Below are 19,336 nucleotides of genomic sequence, written 5' to 3'. Positions count from 1 at the left end.
AGATCCATCCCCAGAGTACATCATAAAATTGGCAATGATAGTATTTATTAAATGTCTTGCTATGCCTGCCCCCTACTGAAATAAGATACAGTAAAAACTGTATCAAGACAGTGGTGGTGGCAAGCACCTTTAATCCCAGCACCTGAGAGGCAGAGGAAGGCAGATCTCTGTGAGTTCAGGCCATCCTGGTCTACAAAGCTACAAAGAGAAACCCTGTTTCAAAAATCAAAACCAACCCACACAAACAAACAAACAAACAAAACCCCCAAAAAACTGTATCTCAGAGTACCCTAAGACCAACATCTGGTTCATGGTAAGGAATCAGTATTATCAAAGCAACTCAAAGAATGACTACATGAATAATGATGATCACCAGAATGTAAGCTAGAGCTGGAGGGGACATGCCTGGGTAACCTAGAGATGGTGAATACTCTCTGATGTCAAGAACCTGGTATGTTTGGTACCCTGACATTGGTTGCCCAACAAAGTCATTTCCCAGTGCCTCTGCCCATCTGAACCCACCTGTAGGGGCTATTGACAAGGTCTTCACCCCAGGCCATGTCATCTGTGCAGTCAAGCACACTGCAGCAAGCATCACCAATGAACTGTGAGAAGCTGCTCAGTGAGTCCTGCACCAGGAAGCGCAGTGTGTCCTGCAGCATGTACTTGATGAGCTCCATCAGCTTGCGCAACTTTGACATGAGATATACCTCCCAGTTAGTCTCATAAAGGTTGTACCAGCCCTTGCTCATGTCTCGAAGGCTGCTTCGCATAGCTACTTTCAGTGTGCTGACCCAGCTATCCTTGAGGAACATCTGTACCTGGAGCAGACACAAATGTCATTGAAAAGCCACCCCAGGGATCCACCATCCATAGCTACTATGCTCAAAGGTAATGTGGCAGGGTTCTTGAGACTCATATGACAATGGAGGGAAATCTCCTACAACTTGCTGCCAAGCTCTGTGGACCAATACCTCAATGTGACATCTGGGGTCCAGGGCTGCTTGGAGGAGAGGCAGAGGACATGGGACTCAGAAGCAGCCATGGGAAAGAGACAGACACACAGATGAGAAGGAGGCAGAAAGGGAGAATGCAGGAGCGACAGCAAGACAGACTTGAATGGAGAGAGGCTACAGCCATGCCCCTCAAACCCTGTCCTCAAGTATTGTGATGGGGTTGTGGTTCCTGTTCTCCCTTAAGACAGGAGATCTGCCCTAAGGCCACCAGGGCTAGCTCAGAAGGACTGGAAAGGAAGCCCACACTGGTTCTCCTTGCCCAGCAAGATGAACTCTGCCCTTCTCCCACTCCAGTAGGGCCTTGAGGCCAGTACTGTTGGCTGTAAAGTCCTGAGGCCCCCATCCTCAATGCTCTGATGGCCAGGTACCTGGGAGAAGGTCTGAGACTGGATCTGCTCAAACTCCTCCAGGCGGCTGTACTTGGAGAGGCTTGAGTGGAACAGGGACATGGAGGTCACCTTGTTGCATTCAGCCCGCACCTTGCTCAGAGCTGTGATGACTTCTGGCCGAGTGAGCAGGGACACAAAAGTGAAATCCTCCTTTTGCTCCCGGAAGGGGTACTTGGGGATACTCACCAGTCCTACAGAGGTGGGGGCAAAAGCCAGCATCAGCCTGGGACACACTGAGGGCCAGGACTCAGCTAGAATGCTTGATGGAGGGGACACAACTGCTTTCTTCTCAGCACAGTCAACTTTATCCCCAGACCCTTCTTTTCCTACTCTAGCCTTTGGGAGAAGCCCTGAAGCCCATAGTGAGTCACCTGCTCTGAGATTCCTCCAGGATCATTAGTGGTCACTGGATCCTTTGAATAGTGGGTGGTACCTGTAGGCCCCCTTCTTAATCTTCTTCCCATGCTACATGAAGCCAGAGGCTGGTCTGGAGCCTGCCCTGGGACCCCAAAGGAATATTTGACCACAAGAATGCTTGCTATCCACAGCCTAGTCTGTATCCTGGGCACATCACACACAAGCATCTGGGCCAGAAAATGTACTCTACATGTACGGGTGGGCTCAAAACAAGAAGAACTCTTGGGGTTTGTTCTGAGACTTGGTCTTTTGCATGTCCATGGAACTGTAGTAATGCCAATTCTCCTCTTGTTACTGAGGAAGAAAGGCTTATATACTTTTGAGGCCTGACTAGCAGGATCCTAACGTCTACTTTTGGTCATGGCTTTCCGGGTACATATTTACCTTGTGGCTTCTGCATTACTAGGAACACACACACACACACACACACACACACACACACACACACACACACACACACACACACACTGTTCCTTGGACAAGAATTCCCTGGGAATCTGGCAAAAGAAAGGTTTAAAGACTAGGGACAGGGTGGGCACAAGGGAGTACCTTGTTTATGAGGCCCTTAGGGGCTGAACAGAAAGAGGTAGGGGTGGGGTGAACTAGCCAGATGGGCAGCCAGAGGCCGGAGGCTCTCACCTTGGTCGGGCACTTTTTCTTCCTCCTTTTGGGGAAGAGTCACGTAGGAGAATGTGTCTGGCTTAGAAGAGACAATTTGGTCAAAGTTGATCTTGTTCATGCTTCGCTCATAGTCCAGGCTCACTTCTCTGGCTAGGCTGCTCAGGTGCTCCAGGACCCTGTCACAGAGAGGGAGACAGGAAGTCAGGGAGGGAGACAGTTTATACACCCTGCTGAGTATAAGTTATGAGTGCAATACAGTTTATATGTAAAAGATACAAACTGAGGGACAGTGAAAAGACTCACTGTGTAAAGGTGCTTGTCACCAAGCCTGATAGCTTGCATATGGTTCCCAGAATCCACATGGTGGAAGGAGAGAACAGACTCCCAAAAGTCATCTTGTGTTCTGTATATGCACTGTGGCATGAACATACACACAGACACACAGACACACACACACACACACACACACATTCTCTCTCTCTCTCTCTCTCTCTCTCTCTCTCTCTCTCTCAACAAGTGTTATTTTAAAAACTTACTTAAAAATTAAAATAATTGAACAGAACTACATCTTATAAAATATATAAATACCATATTGGTGAGAAAGAATCAAATCAAATCAGCTTTGAACACAATATTTTGACTATATTCTCCTATTAAAGAGAGAAAAGGACACAGTGCCAGAATTTCTCCTGAGAAGCTGGGGTGATGAATGGCCCATGCCTGCAATCCCAGTATTGGGGTGATGGATGGCCCATGCCTGCAATCCCAGTACTGGGTGATGGATGGCCCATGCCTGCAATCCCAGTACTGAGGTAATGGATGGCCCATGCCTGCAGTCCCAGTATTGGGTGATGGAGGCCCATGGTTACAATCCCAGAACTGAGGTGATGGATGGAGGGCCCATGCCTGCAATCCCAGTACTGGGGTGATGAATGGCCCATGCCTGCAATCCCAGTACTGGGGTGTTGGATGGCCCATGCCTGCAGTCCCAGTATTGGGTGATGGAGGCCCATGCCTCCAATCCCAGTACTGAAGTGATGGATGGCCCATGCCTGCAATCCCAGTACTGGGGTGATGAATGGCCCATGCCTGCAATCCCAGTACTGGGTGATGGAGGGCCCATGCCTGCAAACCCACTACTGAAGTGGCTTCAGTGGGAGGATGGTAGTTTCAGGACTGCCTCAAAAAAAAAAAAAAAAAAAAAGCAAAACAAATAAAAATTGAAACTGTATAGAATTTGTATAGAGTTTTTCTTCTAACTGGCATGGACCAGCCATTTGAAACTACTTTTGGTGTATTCTAGGGCTGAGCATATAGACCAACGTGTGTTGAACAATGGGAATCAATTTTCTTCAGGTGAAGATAGCCACAATTTTTGTCACAGTGAGAATGAGCCAAATGGTGTTGGAGTCAATTTGAAGGTTTCATTGGGGCTCTTGCTTTGAAAAAAAAAAAAAAGATAAATGTAAAGGAAATATGGGGGTGTGTAGAGGTGCTATATATAAGTTTAATTATGTCCAGGAAAACATTTTCCCCTGCATGTGTCTGCTCTAAGACCTTGCAGCAATACATTTAATGCCTAAATCCTGGCTTCTAAATTCCCCACTAAAAGCAACTGAGGCTTCTTGGAGTAAAAGCCAATTTGGGGGCTGGAGAGATGGTTCAGCAGTTAAGAGCAGTGTCTACTCTTCCAGAGGTCCTGGGTTCGGTTACCCAGCACCCATAAAACACCTCCCAACCATATGTGACTCCAGTTCTAGGGACTCCGACTCCCACTTTTGGTCTCCACAGACACCAGGCACACACATGCTATATATACATAGGAGCAGGTACTCATACACATAAAATAAAAATAGAATTTAAAAGTCTTTTAAAAGCCAGTTTCAGGCTGGAGAGATGGCTTGGGGGTTAAGAGCACTGACTGCTCTTCCAGAGGTCCTGAGTTCAAGTCCCAGCAACCACATGGTGGCTCACAACCATCTATAATGAAATTTGATGCCCTCCACTGGTATGTAGGCATACATGGAGGCAGAATGCTGTACACATAAAGAACATCTAAAGCAACACTACCCCCACAGGAAGGTCCAGGGAGGATGCAGCCCCCAACTTACTGAGGCCCCTTGCGCATGCGTGGTGTGCTCAAAGCCCACTGTTTTATTTTGCTCAGGCTCTCCTCGTTGATGACCCGCCGGCCCTCGGTGGGCATGCAGTCTACATACAGGTTGTACATTAACAGCGCCTCTGTGTTCTTGCGTAGAGCATTGGCCTGGACCACCCGCTGTGTGAACACACGAGGATCTTCAGCACAGAAGAGCAGCTGGATCCGTGGCACCCAGTACTGGGAGACCAGCAGGGGTGGCCTTCCTGGGGGTGGTGAAATGACACATAGTCAGGCTCCCTGGGCTGGAGTACTGGCTTCTGGCCAGCTCTGCCTCAGCTGGTGGCTGTGAGCAAGTTGTTATTATCATGGGGTGTGGTGCACCACACAGTTAAATGTGTGAAATGGGCAAAATGACATTTCCTGCTCTGCCTACTTCATAAGGTGTTATGGATGCATATGAAAATACTTTGTAAACTGTATAAAAGAGCCTTTCTCTGGCAGGAGTTACACAGGGGAGGCTATTCAGGTATTCCTTCCTCTATACTCCAGAACAAACATGATTAACAGGCCTTGGTTTCCTTTACAACACCACAATGAAAGTCATTGGGCCAGCTGCTCACAGCCCACAGGCCAGTGAGTGGCCATTTGCCTTCTCCAAGTCCTTTGCTTCAAACTGGTCAGGGGGCGGGCCCTGGTTAATAAACCCAGTAAGGTAGAATTCAGAACTGAGCTGGTGGGATTGAGCTGTAGTCACAGGCTGGGCCAAGCTTCAGCTGGGACGCCCCCCCCCCGTCCTGGGGGTGAGGGGAAGGTACAGAGCTTGTTACCGTTGGGGGTAACTCCTCCATTCACAATGGGCATCCCCATTTCATCGCGCACCAAGCCTCTGTCGTCAGTTTTCTGCACCAAGTACAGTTTCTTTTCTTCATCATAGTCAAGGACGCCAACATCACACCACCTGTAGTCCAGGTCCTGACTCTTGGGGTCCTCTAAAATAGAGAGGGATACCCTATCATACTCTCTGCCATAGTGGTGGATGGGGGAGTATGGCAGCCAGTGTTGGGAATGGAGCTCAGAGGTGACTAGACTGGCATCTCTTTCCACAGGACACCCTTTCTGGCTCCAGCCAAGCAGCAGTCCTGCTTCCTCTCAGATGATCTGACCTCTGAGGAAGCTTCAGTTATAAGAGGACCCAGAAAGACAAGGCTTCAGGGCACAACCCTCATCAGAGTGGAGAGAGACACATATCAATGGGGAACCATGGAAGGTGCAGCCCAACAAAACCCTGCCCTGCTGCGTGCAGAGCCTGGTGGCATGTGCCTGTAATCCTAGTTACTTTGGGACACAGAGGCAGTGGGCTGCCAAAAATTCAGGGCCAGACTGGGCTACAAAGTGAGTTCTTGGATAGACTGGCAACTCAGTCATGCTGCCCTGTCTCAAAACCAAGGTTGGGGGCTGGAGAGACGGTCAACAATCAAGAGCACTGGTTGCTCTTCCAGACACCTGGGGTTTGATTTCCAGCACCCACATGACAGCTCTCAACTGTCTGTAACTCTGATTTCAGGGGATCCAGTGCCCTCTTCTGGCCTCTAAAGTCACCAGGTACACATACATAGTACAGGCAAAATATCCATAAACAAAACAAAACAAAACCCAGAAATACAAACAGCACTGTTGAGGACCCACCACAAGAGGTCATCATGGGTGAAGCTAGATGACTCTCTAAAGGTGACCAAGACACCTCTGAATATAGAGCCCACTGACCTATACAGAACAGGACAGGGCAGGGCAGGGTTGGGAACAACCACTTTGCTCATATGCTATGAGTCTGCCTATCCTTGTAACTTTCAGGCTTGCTCTGCTTCAGGTCCTTTGCACTGGCCGTGACTGCTGCCTGATGATTTGTCCCCTGCTCAAGTGGCTCCTCCTTGGAGAAGCACCTCTGCTTCACATAACATCTTTGCCCTGTGTGCTCTCTAACATGCTACTCTTTGTAGCTTCCACCCTAACTTGGTCATGCCGTTGTCAGTTCCCTCAGTGCAGGAGCCATTCTGTCCCACCTTAAGTACAGCTGAAGGCTTGGGCTCAGGACAGAAACTGGTGCAGAGTTGGTATTAAATACATTATTAAAGAAATAAGATGCACACACAGTGCCCAGCAGAGAACTTCTCCACATGGAGTGACTTAAAACAAACTGATGGGTTCTCCCGCTTGGGTTAAGGAAGGAAGGGCTGATATTCTGGGATGATGGCGCCTGCCTCTGACATCAGATAGCCGAGGAGGCCACTGCTGTGCGCCCTCATCAGCTCTGGTTTTACTTTGCTTTTCTCTTCCTGGGATGTTTCCTTTTTGAAAACATCATCTTCATCTTGGTTCAACTTATGGGAAAATATGTCGCAAGAGACTACCAGCTAAAAACAAGAGGTCCCTGGTTGATGCTCCCTGTGAGCCTCTCTTTGCTCTAGTGTACCTGCTCCAGGCCAGGGCCCCTGTGGGGCAAGTAGGCTGGTACTTGGTGCATTTAAGGTTAACACAGCCCCATTCCTAATGGTTTAATTGCCAGGAACTGGAGAACTGGAATCAATTTAGTTTAGTTAAATGTTTCTGTATTTAAGCCCAAAAGTGAAGGAAACACTCTGGGCATCTTGTCTACTTCAGATAAATTGATTCCAGTATTAATATAATTCTAAAATGAAACACATTTGCAGCCTGCTCAGAAAACAGTCATGGGAAGGATACACAACTTTTAACCCTGTCCTTGCTCATATAGTCCTGCCTTCCAGCTGATGACTGGGTACCTGGGATTATTCAGTTTGCACATTGCCACCCATCCTAGGACAGGGAACAGAGCAGCCTTCAGCCGTGCACAGCCTTCAGCTCTCCCACTACCAACCTCCACACCATACTTAGGAATCTTCCTAGGAGTTTTCACAGACCTAGTCATGCAGGCCAGAGTGGCATCTATATTCACCCTGTCACTGCTCCTAACAGCAGGCAATTGAAGAGAACCTCTGTGGTCATCAGGGGAGATCAAAGGCCAATGGAGAAACCATAGGTACTGTAAACAGATGTAGGCAAGGATAAGACATATCAATCTGGGTGGTAGATATATGTGGAAAGGGTGTGCCAGTGGTTGTGAATGTGTGACTGTCGAATAGATACATGGGTACGTGTGGTAGAAATGTATTTGAATGCAATGACATGCCTGGAAGGGGCATGGTGTGTGATATAGTGAATGTGATTGCGAATGTATGCGACAAGCTGTGTATGAATGCTCGTGTGAGTACCTCTGTGACAATGTACTGAGAAAGAGTCGAAGCTGGGTGGTGGTTGTGCACACCTTTAATCCCAGCACTCGGAAGGCAGAGATAGGTGGATCTATGATTTCAAGGTCAGCCTGGTTTTCAGAGTGAGTTCTAGGGCAGCCAGGGCTACATAGAGAAACCCTGTCTCAAAAACTGTGTCGGGGGAGGGAGAAAGAGAAATAGAAAGGACAGAAAGGTCACTGAGAGCAGAAGCAACAGTGATTTCAGGGTTGATGAATGGAAGGTCTGTGATTGTGCCCTTAAACATTTCCAATGAGCATTTGCGTTTTTACTTTACTGTCAATAAAGATTGTTTTGTGTTTCTCTCTCTCTCTCTCTCTCTCTCTCTCTCTCTCTCTCTCTCTCTCTCTCTCTCTCTCTCTCTCTGTGTGTGTGTGTGTGTGTGTGTGTGTGTGTGTGTGTGTGTGTGTATGTGTGTATGCAGGTAAACACACCTGTGTGTATGCTCATGGATGCCAAAGAGGGACAAAGATGTCTTCCTCTATTGCTTTCTACCTGTTTCCTTGATACAAGATATCTCACTGAACCTAGAACTCACCATTTCTTGGTTAGGCTGGCAGCTAGCAAGCCCCTGTGATCTCCCCATCTCTACCCACATCCCTAGTACTGTGATTATAGGTGTGCCCACCACACTTTGCTTTTTACATGGATGCTGGGGTTCTGAACTCTGGTCCTCATGCTTGGGCAGCAAGTGTTCTTACCAACTGAGCCATCTCCCTAACATGCCCCCCCAAGTTTGTTTGTTTTACTGTCCCCAGTCCTCTTGGGAGTGCTGTCCCTGGTCTTTGCACCCCTGCCTCTGTGTGACCAGATTCTTGGACTGCATCACGGCTGGGGGACTTCAACAAATACTAGCCAGTTCTCCTGGCTATGAGGTCCCATGGAAGACTAAGTGTCTTGGCCAGCCTTTTCTAGGACAAGACAGTTTTCCCAATCCTGGGGTGGTCCTGCTCACCATGGCCCAGAATGTCATCTGTGGGAAGAAGGGCTTTTCCAGGGACAGGCTTCCTGTTTTGAGATCCTGGCTCCAAGCCCATGTTGAGCCACTCTTGGGGAGTCCGGCAATCAAACTCTTCGTTATCAAACACCTTGGAGAAAGCAGGCAACTGTCCAATGAAACAATTCCCCTAGTGGCCAAGCAAAACTGAGCATGCCAGAGGCTTCTGCAACCTTGGTAGCAGACTAATCTATAAGACTCCTGCTGCTTCCATTGATGCATAGTGTTTGTTTGAATGAGGGGGATTACCCTGTATAGCCAAGCCACCAAATGCTCAGTATGAAGGTGCCCAGGGTCTCAGAGGAGGATGTGGGCTCTCTTGACTACATGGAAACACCATGCTCAGGCCCAAGGGGACAAGTAGCTCTGGGATTTCCTGAGAAACACATGCTGATCAGAAACAACAGAGACAATCAGCAGGTGACCTTAGTAGAGTGATACTCATCTGGACTCAGCTCTGCTTCCCACAGGGGCTCCAGCCAGAGAACACATAGGGTCACAGAGGAAGGGAGGAGAGGACAGCAAGAGCTGGGGCCTGGCTGTGCTCCCTATCCTCCCCAGATTCACTTTCCTTGTTTGTACCTTGAGAAAGTGATACCAAATCCCTCTTACATCCCTACTCTCTTCATTTCATAAGCTCCCATCGTCAAGGGGGCTCTAGTCAGAGGGTCAGGAGCCTACTCCACATTCAGCCTAGCTGCTTACAGATGCCAGTGGCCAGGGTTGGGATGTAGAGCAGGCACATGGGTTGTCCAGGATTCCAGGGAAGAACTAGGGAATGGGTGACTAATTCATTTGGGGACCATTCCTGTCCACCTGGGGGTGAATTCTGATTATTCCATTATGTGACAAATGAGTGCTTGTGACCGGAGTGGGAGTTCCCTTTGTCATGTGACTCCTTGAGCTTCTCCTGGGGTTCAAGACTGCCATCTATCAGTCATCATGACAGTGTGGCTCACCTTCAATGGGAGATATATGGGGAAGAGTGGGTCATGGCCCTGTTCGATGGTTTGTGGGTGCTGCAGGTCTGGGTGTCTGGGCATGAGATTGTTGGCTTCAATGCCCTCATTGGCCAACAGCTGCTCAATGTCCAGGCTCAAGTACTGCCGTTTCCTCCTAGCCAGAGCAGGGAGAGTCATGGGATGACAGCTTATGAGGCAGCTTCGGGGATGTCAGGAAAGACCCAGGGCCCCAACTGCCTCTTCTATCCTGCCTTAGCAGCCCTACTTCCTTGACTTCATCACTACCCTCCCCAATTCCATAGCAAGGAAAGCCATTTGTTCCTATTCAAAGAAGAGTGGCTCACACATTTGCACACGCTGTGCTGTGAGGCTTGTCCCTCATGGTCTTCTGTCCCTGATCCCTCCAGCCCAGCAGATGCTGCCTCCTTGGGGCAGCTTCCCTCTCCAGCCACCACTCCCCCAAGCATACCTCTCGATCTCAGTCTTACGAGGGCACTGGCCGGGCAGCACCTGGAATGGGACCTGCACCTTGGGCTCATAGGACTGGAGCGGGAAGTCAGTCTGAGTGAGCAGCTGCGTGGTAGCGCCAATGCACTGCTGCTCCACAAGTCCCTGAAAGTCCTCAGGAACCTTGAACGAGTCCACTATGGGTAGAGGAGACATCAGCGGCTGAGGGTGCTGAGGGTGCAGGCCAGGGCCAACAAGCAGCTCTACTCCAAGCCATGCCATAAGGTATATCCTCAGATAGGAACCGGGTAGCCATGTCCTGCCTAGGCTGTGGAATGTTAGTCTTTGCCTGTGCTGGGAAGGAGCAAGGCCTTTCTTGGGGTAGACATAAAGGATAGATGCTTGGGACTATGGGGCATCTGGGTCTGATGGGAGGGGTACACTGTCTGTTGGAGGAGGAAAACAATGAGGCCAAATTCCTTTTTATAACTGGGACTCTGCTAAAGTCATCTTCTCTCTGCCTCAGGTATGCTCAGAGACTTACAATGAAGCCATGGACAGTCAGTCCTCTTTCCTTTAGGAAAGGTCTCTCAGGTATCTACCTAGGCCAGGCTCTGTTTCAGGTAGAGTTCAAACATGATCTTGGCTTCCCTACAGCCCATATTCTGGGGGATGAAGAAAACTCAAACCCTGCTGAGCCTAGCCCAGTAGAGAGAATTGTGGCCCTCAGGAGCCCGAGGCCAGAGTCAGGCCTGTACTCAGCTCTACAGTGGGTCAGGACAAAGCACAGCTCACAATTCACTAATATCATTTCACCCTTGAGGAAGCTGAGGCTTTCTGCCAGGTAGAGGCCATTTTCCTGAGGCCTGAGGTAGTCTGAATGTCCATTAGCACTACATGCCCAGTCCTCCTGGCACTGACCTTTTGGGGTGAACTTGTCGAGGTCAGCTTTACGAATCAAATTCTGGGACACGTAGGGGCCACAGCACACATTCTGAAACAAAGCCCGAAACCTTGAGTGTGTACAAACATTCCACAGTCAGGACCCAGGGTGACTCCAAGGCTGGGTGTTTACCACTGCTCACCGGAGAGCACCCCAGGAGTTTGAGTTGAGCCTATACATATTGTTCAAAGGCCATGGTGGATGACAGACACCTGGGACACCCCTGGCTGTCCTATTTGAGTCCAACATAGCTTCCTTCCTTCCAGAAAACACTCTAGCATATGTCCAAGGGCCAAGCCTTTAGGCAGAAACTCAAAGTCAGGAGTTGTCTCTGGGTGTATTTCCTTTCCCAAGGGCCACTCTGGCACTACTGGTAAGCTCGGTACCAGTGGGTCCTAGCTGCTGTTCCAGTCTTTCCCCGGCCTAAAATCTTCCTAAGGCAGCTTGGAACCTACAGGACTCTGGGAATTCTCTTCTAGCTGTTTCCTTCTCATCTCCCTCCAGGCCCTGGCACCATCCCTTGATCTCTCTGTTTAGATTCTACACCTACTTCTTCACATGGACCATGCCTTCTCTCCCAGGATCCCAGGGACTTTGTACTCTCGTCTCTCCCTGCTTGACATATTCTTCAGGCCCCATCTTATCCAGCAAGTAAATAACTTTTAGATTTCAGCAGAATGCTGCCTCATCCATACACCCCTTCTTAACCAGAAGTGGTTCTGGGGACTTCGGAAGGCCATCACAACGGGGATGTGCATGCCTTATCTTTGCTATGTCTCCAATGTTCAGCCCTATGTCTGGAACATAGGAAGGGCTTATCAATGAACTAAAAAATAATGGACTGACAAATTGGATAGCTAGGTGGGTGGGTAGATGGACGAATGGATAGACAGATGGATAGATACAGTTGTGTAGCTAAGTGAACTGATGAATTGACATTGAGCAGGACAAAAAGATGGATGAATGAAACCCACATGGAGTGATCAAGGCTGGCAAGGGACAGCTGCCATGCTCACCCCAAGTTGGTCTAAGGTTCCAGGGCTGAGGATGTCAGAGTAGAATCCACGCTGCTTCATTAGGGGGTACTTCTTATCAGTGCCTGTCAGAGGTGACTTCCGTGGCTGCCCTAAATCTGAGAGGGGTAAAGTCTTGGGGTCAGGAACTGGAGATTGTTTTTCTAACTGACGAGTTGATTCTTGGAGGAGTATCTTCTCCAGGTCATAGTCCTTGCTTCCAGGAATCGGCACTAGGCAGCATCCTGTGTCCTGAGTGCTCGTTCCTGGTCTTTCTCTATCATGCTCTTCCATGCTGCTCTTCAGAGAGTCTCCCCAGTCAGAACTCCTACAAAAAGATACAGTTATCACTCACACTTTGACAACCTCTGTCTCAGCCTAGATAAAACCATGATTTACAGATGGACAAACTGCCTCTCTAGATCAAGTCCAAGTCTATTATCCATGGATAACAGAAGAGGACAATACTAGCAGTCCCCCAGGTGACAGTGGACTTCCTTGAGAATCAAGGGTTGAGGGAAGGAAACTGTAGATGCCTCCAGCTCAGTGCCTCCTGACTTTCCCACTCTTTCCCTTCTTTTAGGCAGCAAGGCCTGGCTTGTGCACTGTAGGAGATGCAGGGAAGACCCAGAACTCACTCACTTGGTGAATTTCCCCCCAAAGGCTTTCATACACACAGAAGTAGTCCTAGTGCCCTAGCCCAGATCTGCAGGACTGGTCTGCTCCTCCTCCATGTGGGCACAAGATCACCATGCTTGCCCAATCCATTTCTCCCACATCCCAGGAGTCAGAGGATGCAATGATATTGCCAATGGGATGCAAAAATTGACCCATGTATGGGCCCACAGACCCCCCTATAAGCCACAGAGTGGCATTCACTTACCCTGATTCAGAGTGTCAGATCAGCGAAAGGAATATCACCTTCCTGTCTTCACAAAGGGGTAGCCGGTGTCTCTGGGCTATGGGCACATCCACCACCTTGAGGACAAGGATTTGCAGGGTGATTATTAACAATCCCTTCCCATACCACAGCTGATTTTTTAGGTACTTCAAAACATTACCGCCAGGGTAAATCATTAAATGGGAGAATGTTACAGTAACATATAAATGTGTGGGGAAGAGGTTTTCATGTAATGGCAGTACAGAAATAAAAGAAAGTCTACAATCACTTCAAAAATTCAATGAAAAAATATCATGTGTGTGTTTTGCATGAATATGTGTGCACATGTGTCTGGGTGTACTTGCCTGTGTGTGTACATGTAGAGGCCAGAGGCTTAATTCAGCTATCTCCCTCAAGACATTTCTACATTTATGTACATTTATTGTGTGTGTGTGTGTGTGTGTGTGTGTGTGTGTGTGTTGTGCATGAGCCATATCTTATGTGTGGAGGTCAGAGGCCAGCTTTGGGAAGTCATTTCTGTCCTTCCACCTTCCATGGGTTCTGGAGATTAAATTCAGGTCACCAGGCTCAGTGACAAATGTCTTTACTTGCTAAGGCATTTCATAGGCCACATTATATTTTTTAGACAAGGTATCTCATGGAACCTAGAGGATACCAGTTCAATTAGGTTAGCAGGTCACTGAGCTCCTAGAATCTACCTGTCTCTGCCACCTCCTAGTGCTGGACTTACAAGCTTGTATCATCATACCTGGCTTTTATATGAGCCCTGAGGATCTGAACTCAAGTCATCATGCTTGTGCAACAAGCACTTTACCCACCGAGCCACCTCCCCAGCACAAAAGAAGGCATCTTAGCAAAAAAAGAAACAGAGGGCTGAGCTGGCAAGCCCTTATCTCACTTCCTCACCTCCTCTACACACAGTGTCAAAGCTAACAAGAGCTTGGAGTACAGGCCATGGATGTTTTGGGAGTCTTCCATTCTCAATGAGACTTGTTGGCATCTTCTTATACACTTTGGCAGAGGGTCTCATCTATACTACCATGAGGAGTGGGGTACGCCTGTTTGGACCAAAGTTGCATAGCAGCCCAGAAACCAACCTCAGCAGCTAAGCACTTTCTAAGTAGAAGTTGGTGAGTTGGAAGGCCATTTGAAAGACAAAGGCAGGTGGGGTTCCTGTAGAAGCCCCAGATCCCAGTGTGAAGGCTCACCATCCTCTAAGTAGGCAGACCTGACAGGCCTCCCTATGGGAAACTCTACATGAACCTACTCCTGGTGGCCAGCTGCCTCCAAGGGCAGATACTAAAGATTATACCAAGTCTGGCCTACCTGTGTGACACTCACTGCTCTTTTCAGGACAACATAGCACACAAGAAGACTCCCTGAGGCTCAGCTTCCTCATTCTGCAAACCCACAGACATCATCTTTGAACAAAATCATCAAACAGACAGCTGGGCTTGGAGAGGCCAGGGTCCCATCTCCACAGGAAAGCATCTTGGTCTTGGTGTGTCCAGCAGTATATTGAGTATGACTGGTCAGCTTTACTGGGGCTTGGGGCTTAGCACACACGACTGTCCAAGAAACTGCAGTGTGCCAGGAGCAAAGGAGTCTGAGTGAGCAGATTTATTGTCCCGTTCTGTAAGTTGTTTTTCTCTGAGGAGGTTGCAGTAGGGGACTGCATTGTTGATAGTGTGTGTGTGTGTGGGGGGGGGAATTCATCAAGGCACAGCCCAAGAGAGGAAGATGGGAGAGTGGGCTGTAGACCCAGCAACTCATTTCCCTCTACTTTCCAACCCATCACAACAAATCCCTTCCACTCCTGCCCCTACTTGGGGAGCCTATACAGAGCGAGTGTGTGCAGGAATTGTAAGAGACAAACTTCCGCCTTCTTACCATAGCTCCATGGGTGACAGCAGCCTCTGCCTGGGAATGAGAGAGCATGTGGCTCACAGCAAGGCCTCTGCTGCTATCACCCTGGGAACTTCTTTTCCTCCATTTTTGTGTGAGGAAACAAGGTAGTAATACTGGTGGCAGGGTTGGTTCTGGCAGGCCCAGAACTAGGGATGGTGAGTGTCATTAGACCACAGATTAATTTCATACACAATCCCATTTAAACCTATGTGGAAATTGAAACTATTCTTATTTTCAGAGATGAGAAAATGAACCCTGGGAAGGTTGCGTGACTTGGCCAATGTTTCACAGTCAGCAAGAGGCACCCACAGCTCAACCACTTGGCTGACTATATACAGAAAATGGAGGTGGGGGCTGAGAAGGAAGGAGGTGTGTGGTCCTCACAGCAGGCACTCTGAGTACTATCAACAGTTACAAACAAGGAAACTCAGGTCCAAAGAAGTATATGGAGAAGCCCTAATACGTGTGCAAAATAGGTGCTCACGGAGGACCTGAGCAGGAGGCCTTCCAAGTCACCATCCCCTGACTCTGAATATACTATGTAAGCTCTCATTCACAAAGGATGTGAACTTTAAAGGATCTCCGGGTCTCTGCCTCTGCTGAGAGTACTGAGCAAACAGCACAGGAGGTGGTCACCTCTCTCACAGGCTTGGGGGTGTCCTTCATCCTTCTGATGTATTCAGCCTATGAAAACTAGCTCTGTGCCCACAGCTTCTTGCACCATTGGCCACAACCACAAATTATGTGGTACTTTGCTCCTTCGTGCCTGTCGACAAGGGATTTTCAAGTCACATTGATCTCTGGAAACTGGATGCCTACCATGGGAAAGTCAGGAGCTTGGCACGCAGTAGGTCCCCAGAATGCATTTTCTGAATTATTGTATGAACCAACAAATAATTGAATGGGGTTTGTAAAGGAAGGAAAGGAGTCGGTCTCTAACAACTTTGTGGTCAGATAAGGAGAGAGAATGGCGTCTGGTGAGGGCCAGAATTTTGGCTCCTTCTTTGCAGGGATCCTTGCAGGAGCCTGCCACAGGGAGGGCATTGAGTCACACTCCCTGCGGAGGGGTAGGATTCGCACCCCAAATGGTGTGCTAAGTACAGTACTTAACAGCAAGGCTGCTTAAGGTGCCTTCTATACCGTTCCCCCAGCCCCGACCCACACTCGTGGGAGGGAATGCTGAACTTCAGTGGGCAAGGGTGCCTCCTCCGTGTCCACTCACTTGTGAGCCCTTTTGAATTTTCCCCGACCCAATCATCCCGCCGCCTCAAGGACCTACCGGCTCCCCTAAACAGCAAAGTTGTCGGTCCCTCCTGTTTCTAGGAAGGGACGCTGGGCCCGTTGCGAGGGGGCGGGACCATCCGGCACTGGGGGCGGGAGCTTCCGGCTACGAACTCCACCCCCCCCCGCAAACCCCCGTCCCCCCACCGGACTGCTCATGCCCTAGAGGTCTGGTTCTTCAAGGCTAGTCAGAGCACAGACCATTTACACTACGCTGCTCCGGAGGTGGGCGTCTAGTTCTCAAGTTCAGACTCTGTAACCCACCTCACCCTTTAGGGCCCTCTAACACAAAGAGACAAACACAGCCAAAAGCAGCGTGAAAACTTTGAATAACGGGCAAGGAAATGGGGGTGAAAGGGCAGGAAATGTGGCTCAGACCTGTGGTTCCAGCACATAGCAGGTGGAGGCAAGGTCATCCTAGAATACATAGCAAATTTGATGTCAATCTGGGCTACCCGAAACCTTGTCACAAACAAAGCTATTCAGTCTGGAGATTTACTCAGTTGGTAGAGTGTTGGCCTGTCTGCAGACTGGTGGTATACATCTGTTATTTAAGCAGTGGGGAGGTAGAGGCAAGATCTTAAGTTCAAAGTCATTCCCAGCTATGGAACAAGAGACCCCCATCTCAAACAACAACACACCATCAACAATAACCAAACACTAAACACCAACAAAAAGGGTGTGAGGAGATTATAAATTGGAATTTGGTGTTCAAGTCATAGCTGCAGACACATGGCCACAGGGTTCAGAGTTGCTGCCAAAAGAAGCAGAACTATAGGCAGCAGAGAGACATAGGAGGGGAGAGCAGAGAGGAGAGGGAGAGATGGATAAATTCTAAGGTTTCCTCCTGTTCTTGCTCTCCTGGTCCCCATGGCCAGTCAGCTAGCTAGCCTCAGAAGTGCTGTCCAGCATCCTCCTAGTTTGGAGCAGTACATCCATTTCTTTGATAGCAGTTAAGACAAATTAATTTCCCTTTGACTCATATTGCCACTCTGGCAGAAAAAACAGTAGGAATCTGGAAGGTTGGGGACCATGATGCGACAGATTTCATCTACCCCAGTCCCAGCCCAAGTTGCTCCATGCTTTGCCCTGTGGTACCTGTGGGCTGGCATTCCTCTTTCTTGGACTTTCTACATTTTTCTTTCCATCTCAGACCACTCCTCAATCTCTTGGTGTGTAGAGGACACAAGGTCTTTGTGCTCACAGATAAGCACTAGGGAAAGCAGGAACGTTAAACTTACAGGGTTGTCTCTTCAAAGGGAGAGGTATATGACCTGTTTCCACCAGAAGGCTGGGAGCAGATGTGGTTAATAGCCTGGGGACCACACCAGATCCTCCCCAAGACCCTTAAAATGTCATATGTAGTCAATATATAGAACCCATATTTATGGGAGATGCCATGTGTACTTAACAAAGAGGTTTTTTTCCAAAGAGTTTTGATATAGCCATGCCTTAAACTTAACTATGCACATGAGATTGAATTAATTATCACTAGGAAAGTTACCCCCAAATTATTCTGTATTTAAATATATCTAAAATAAATTACCCAGTGTCAGACTCTAGAAGTTTGAACCAACACTGGCTACTGAGTCATGTTTAACCAGACTTCCTTCTTTCCTTGTGTGTACTGTTACTCTTCTGGCTGTAGTGTTTGCAGAGACCCCCATATCGGTGTCTCAGTCCATAGAGCACACATATTCTCCTCAATACTATTTGGTAGGTAACTATACAGTGGTGTGTCTCACTGTGTTTTCAACTGTGTCTCTATTCTGTTCTCATGCCCTCCCTTTTAGACTGCTTCCCTCTCACCCAAGATTCAAGACTATTCTTGGAAGAGGGTCCAAGATTCTGAGCCCCTGTAACCACTGACATTCTGTAACCTCTGCTTCCTTTCTGCTTGGGTAAAAGACCTAGAGTTTTCTAAAATCTGAAGTGGGGACCTTCTCAGCTGCTTTATTTTCTTGGTTCTCTGTATAATGGGAAGATGTAAAAAGAATGTGTCCACTCCTGTCTTTATGGCCTGGATTTTGCATTAGCAGCCAGATTTAGAGAATGTGTTTGCGGGACCCCTTCTGCATTGCAGCAGTACTTTTCCCATGGCAATTGCCCATTGAGATTTTGGGGTAGCAAAACAGTGAAGGTGACCTTTCAAATGCATGAACCCACAGCATAGGGGAGCTAGCTGCTGAGCTCCCAGAATAGATTCTGGAGATTCCCTCCCACTTCTCACTCTTTAACCAAGATTGTACACCTGGGGGTTGCCTGTTTCAGCACCATCACCTACTTACAGTAGGATTGATTTGAACAAAGCCTGAAGTATTCATTCAAAGCTCTGAGGGGGTGTAACTCGGTGAATTATGTCACAAAGCAAATGTTACAATTCCATAATGCTGGCTCAGACAAGTTACTTAATACACTCATTGAATTAATCAGATAAATTTAGAAGTGTGAGATTTGTAAACTAATCTAATGCTGCTTGGCAGATAGGAGGCCTCGTCTACTTTTATGTTTATAGCAAATAAACATATACAAATCTCTATATTTTTGTTCACTTTTAGAACCTAGTGTATCTCATAACTTAGCAGTCTACATTGGATTTCAATATCAAATTTACTGATGGTATATTCTATTTACACAAAATCCTCAAATACATTCCAAACATTATCAAACAATGTAACACAGAGATGACTAAAACAAATTATTTTAAGAATTATTGTTGAAAAATGATGTAGGCATACAGATACTTTAAAAAACTTTTAAAGTGGTTATATGGAAAATTTTTAGTTCAATAATTTAACTGGAAAAGATGAACTTGAGCATGTCAAAGCAAATGAAGGTTTGCACAGGGGTATTTGTCAAACCTTGATACATTTCATATTTGTTTACATTTACTACTTCTCCCCCTTAGCTAATTTATGCTGAAGCCAGTACAGAAAAAGAAACAAAGTTGTGATCACCTTTGCTACTGTATGTTTGAATGGAGAGCTCATGTTACACACGGACACATTGAATAC

General features: G+C 47.9%; 1 protein-coding gene across 1 annotated transcript in view; it reads right to left on the bottom strand.

The window, feature by feature from the left end:
- Dnah1 (dynein axonemal heavy chain 1) overlaps positions 1–16,397 on the bottom strand; it is a 63,491-nt gene extending 47,094 nt beyond the window's left edge. Inside the window, exons 1-12 of the mRNA XM_027389525.2 lie at positions 16,321–16,397; positions 13,116–13,210; positions 12,236–12,560; positions 11,198–11,270; positions 10,299–10,473; positions 9,827–9,983; positions 8,826–8,958; positions 5,372–5,533; positions 4,555–4,807; positions 2,462–2,619; positions 1,385–1,596; positions 523–821 (exon numbers count right to left, since the gene is read on the bottom strand). Of these exons, the coding sequence (XP_027245326.1) occupies positions 523–821; positions 1,385–1,596; positions 2,462–2,619; positions 4,555–4,807; positions 5,372–5,533; positions 8,826–8,958; positions 9,827–9,983; positions 10,299–10,473; positions 11,198–11,270; positions 12,236–12,526 (1,913 nt within the window). The 5' untranslated portion in view covers positions 12,527–12,560; positions 13,116–13,210; positions 16,321–16,397. The remainder of the gene's footprint in view (positions 1–522; positions 822–1,384; positions 1,597–2,461; positions 2,620–4,554; positions 4,808–5,371; positions 5,534–8,825; positions 8,959–9,826; positions 9,984–10,298; positions 10,474–11,197; positions 11,271–12,235; positions 12,561–13,115; positions 13,211–16,320) is intronic.
- Between the last annotated feature and the right edge of the window lie 2,939 nt (positions 16,398–19,336).

Source organism: Cricetulus griseus (assembly GCF_003668045.3).
Source record: "Cricetulus griseus strain 17A/GY chromosome 1 unlocalized genomic scaffold, alternate assembly CriGri-PICRH-1.0 chr1_1, whole genome shotgun sequence".
Lineage (NCBI taxonomy): Eukaryota > Metazoa > Chordata > Mammalia > Rodentia > Cricetidae > Cricetulus > Cricetulus griseus.
Note: the sequence above shows the minus strand (reverse complement) of the source record. Positions and strands in the feature narration are given on the sequence as shown.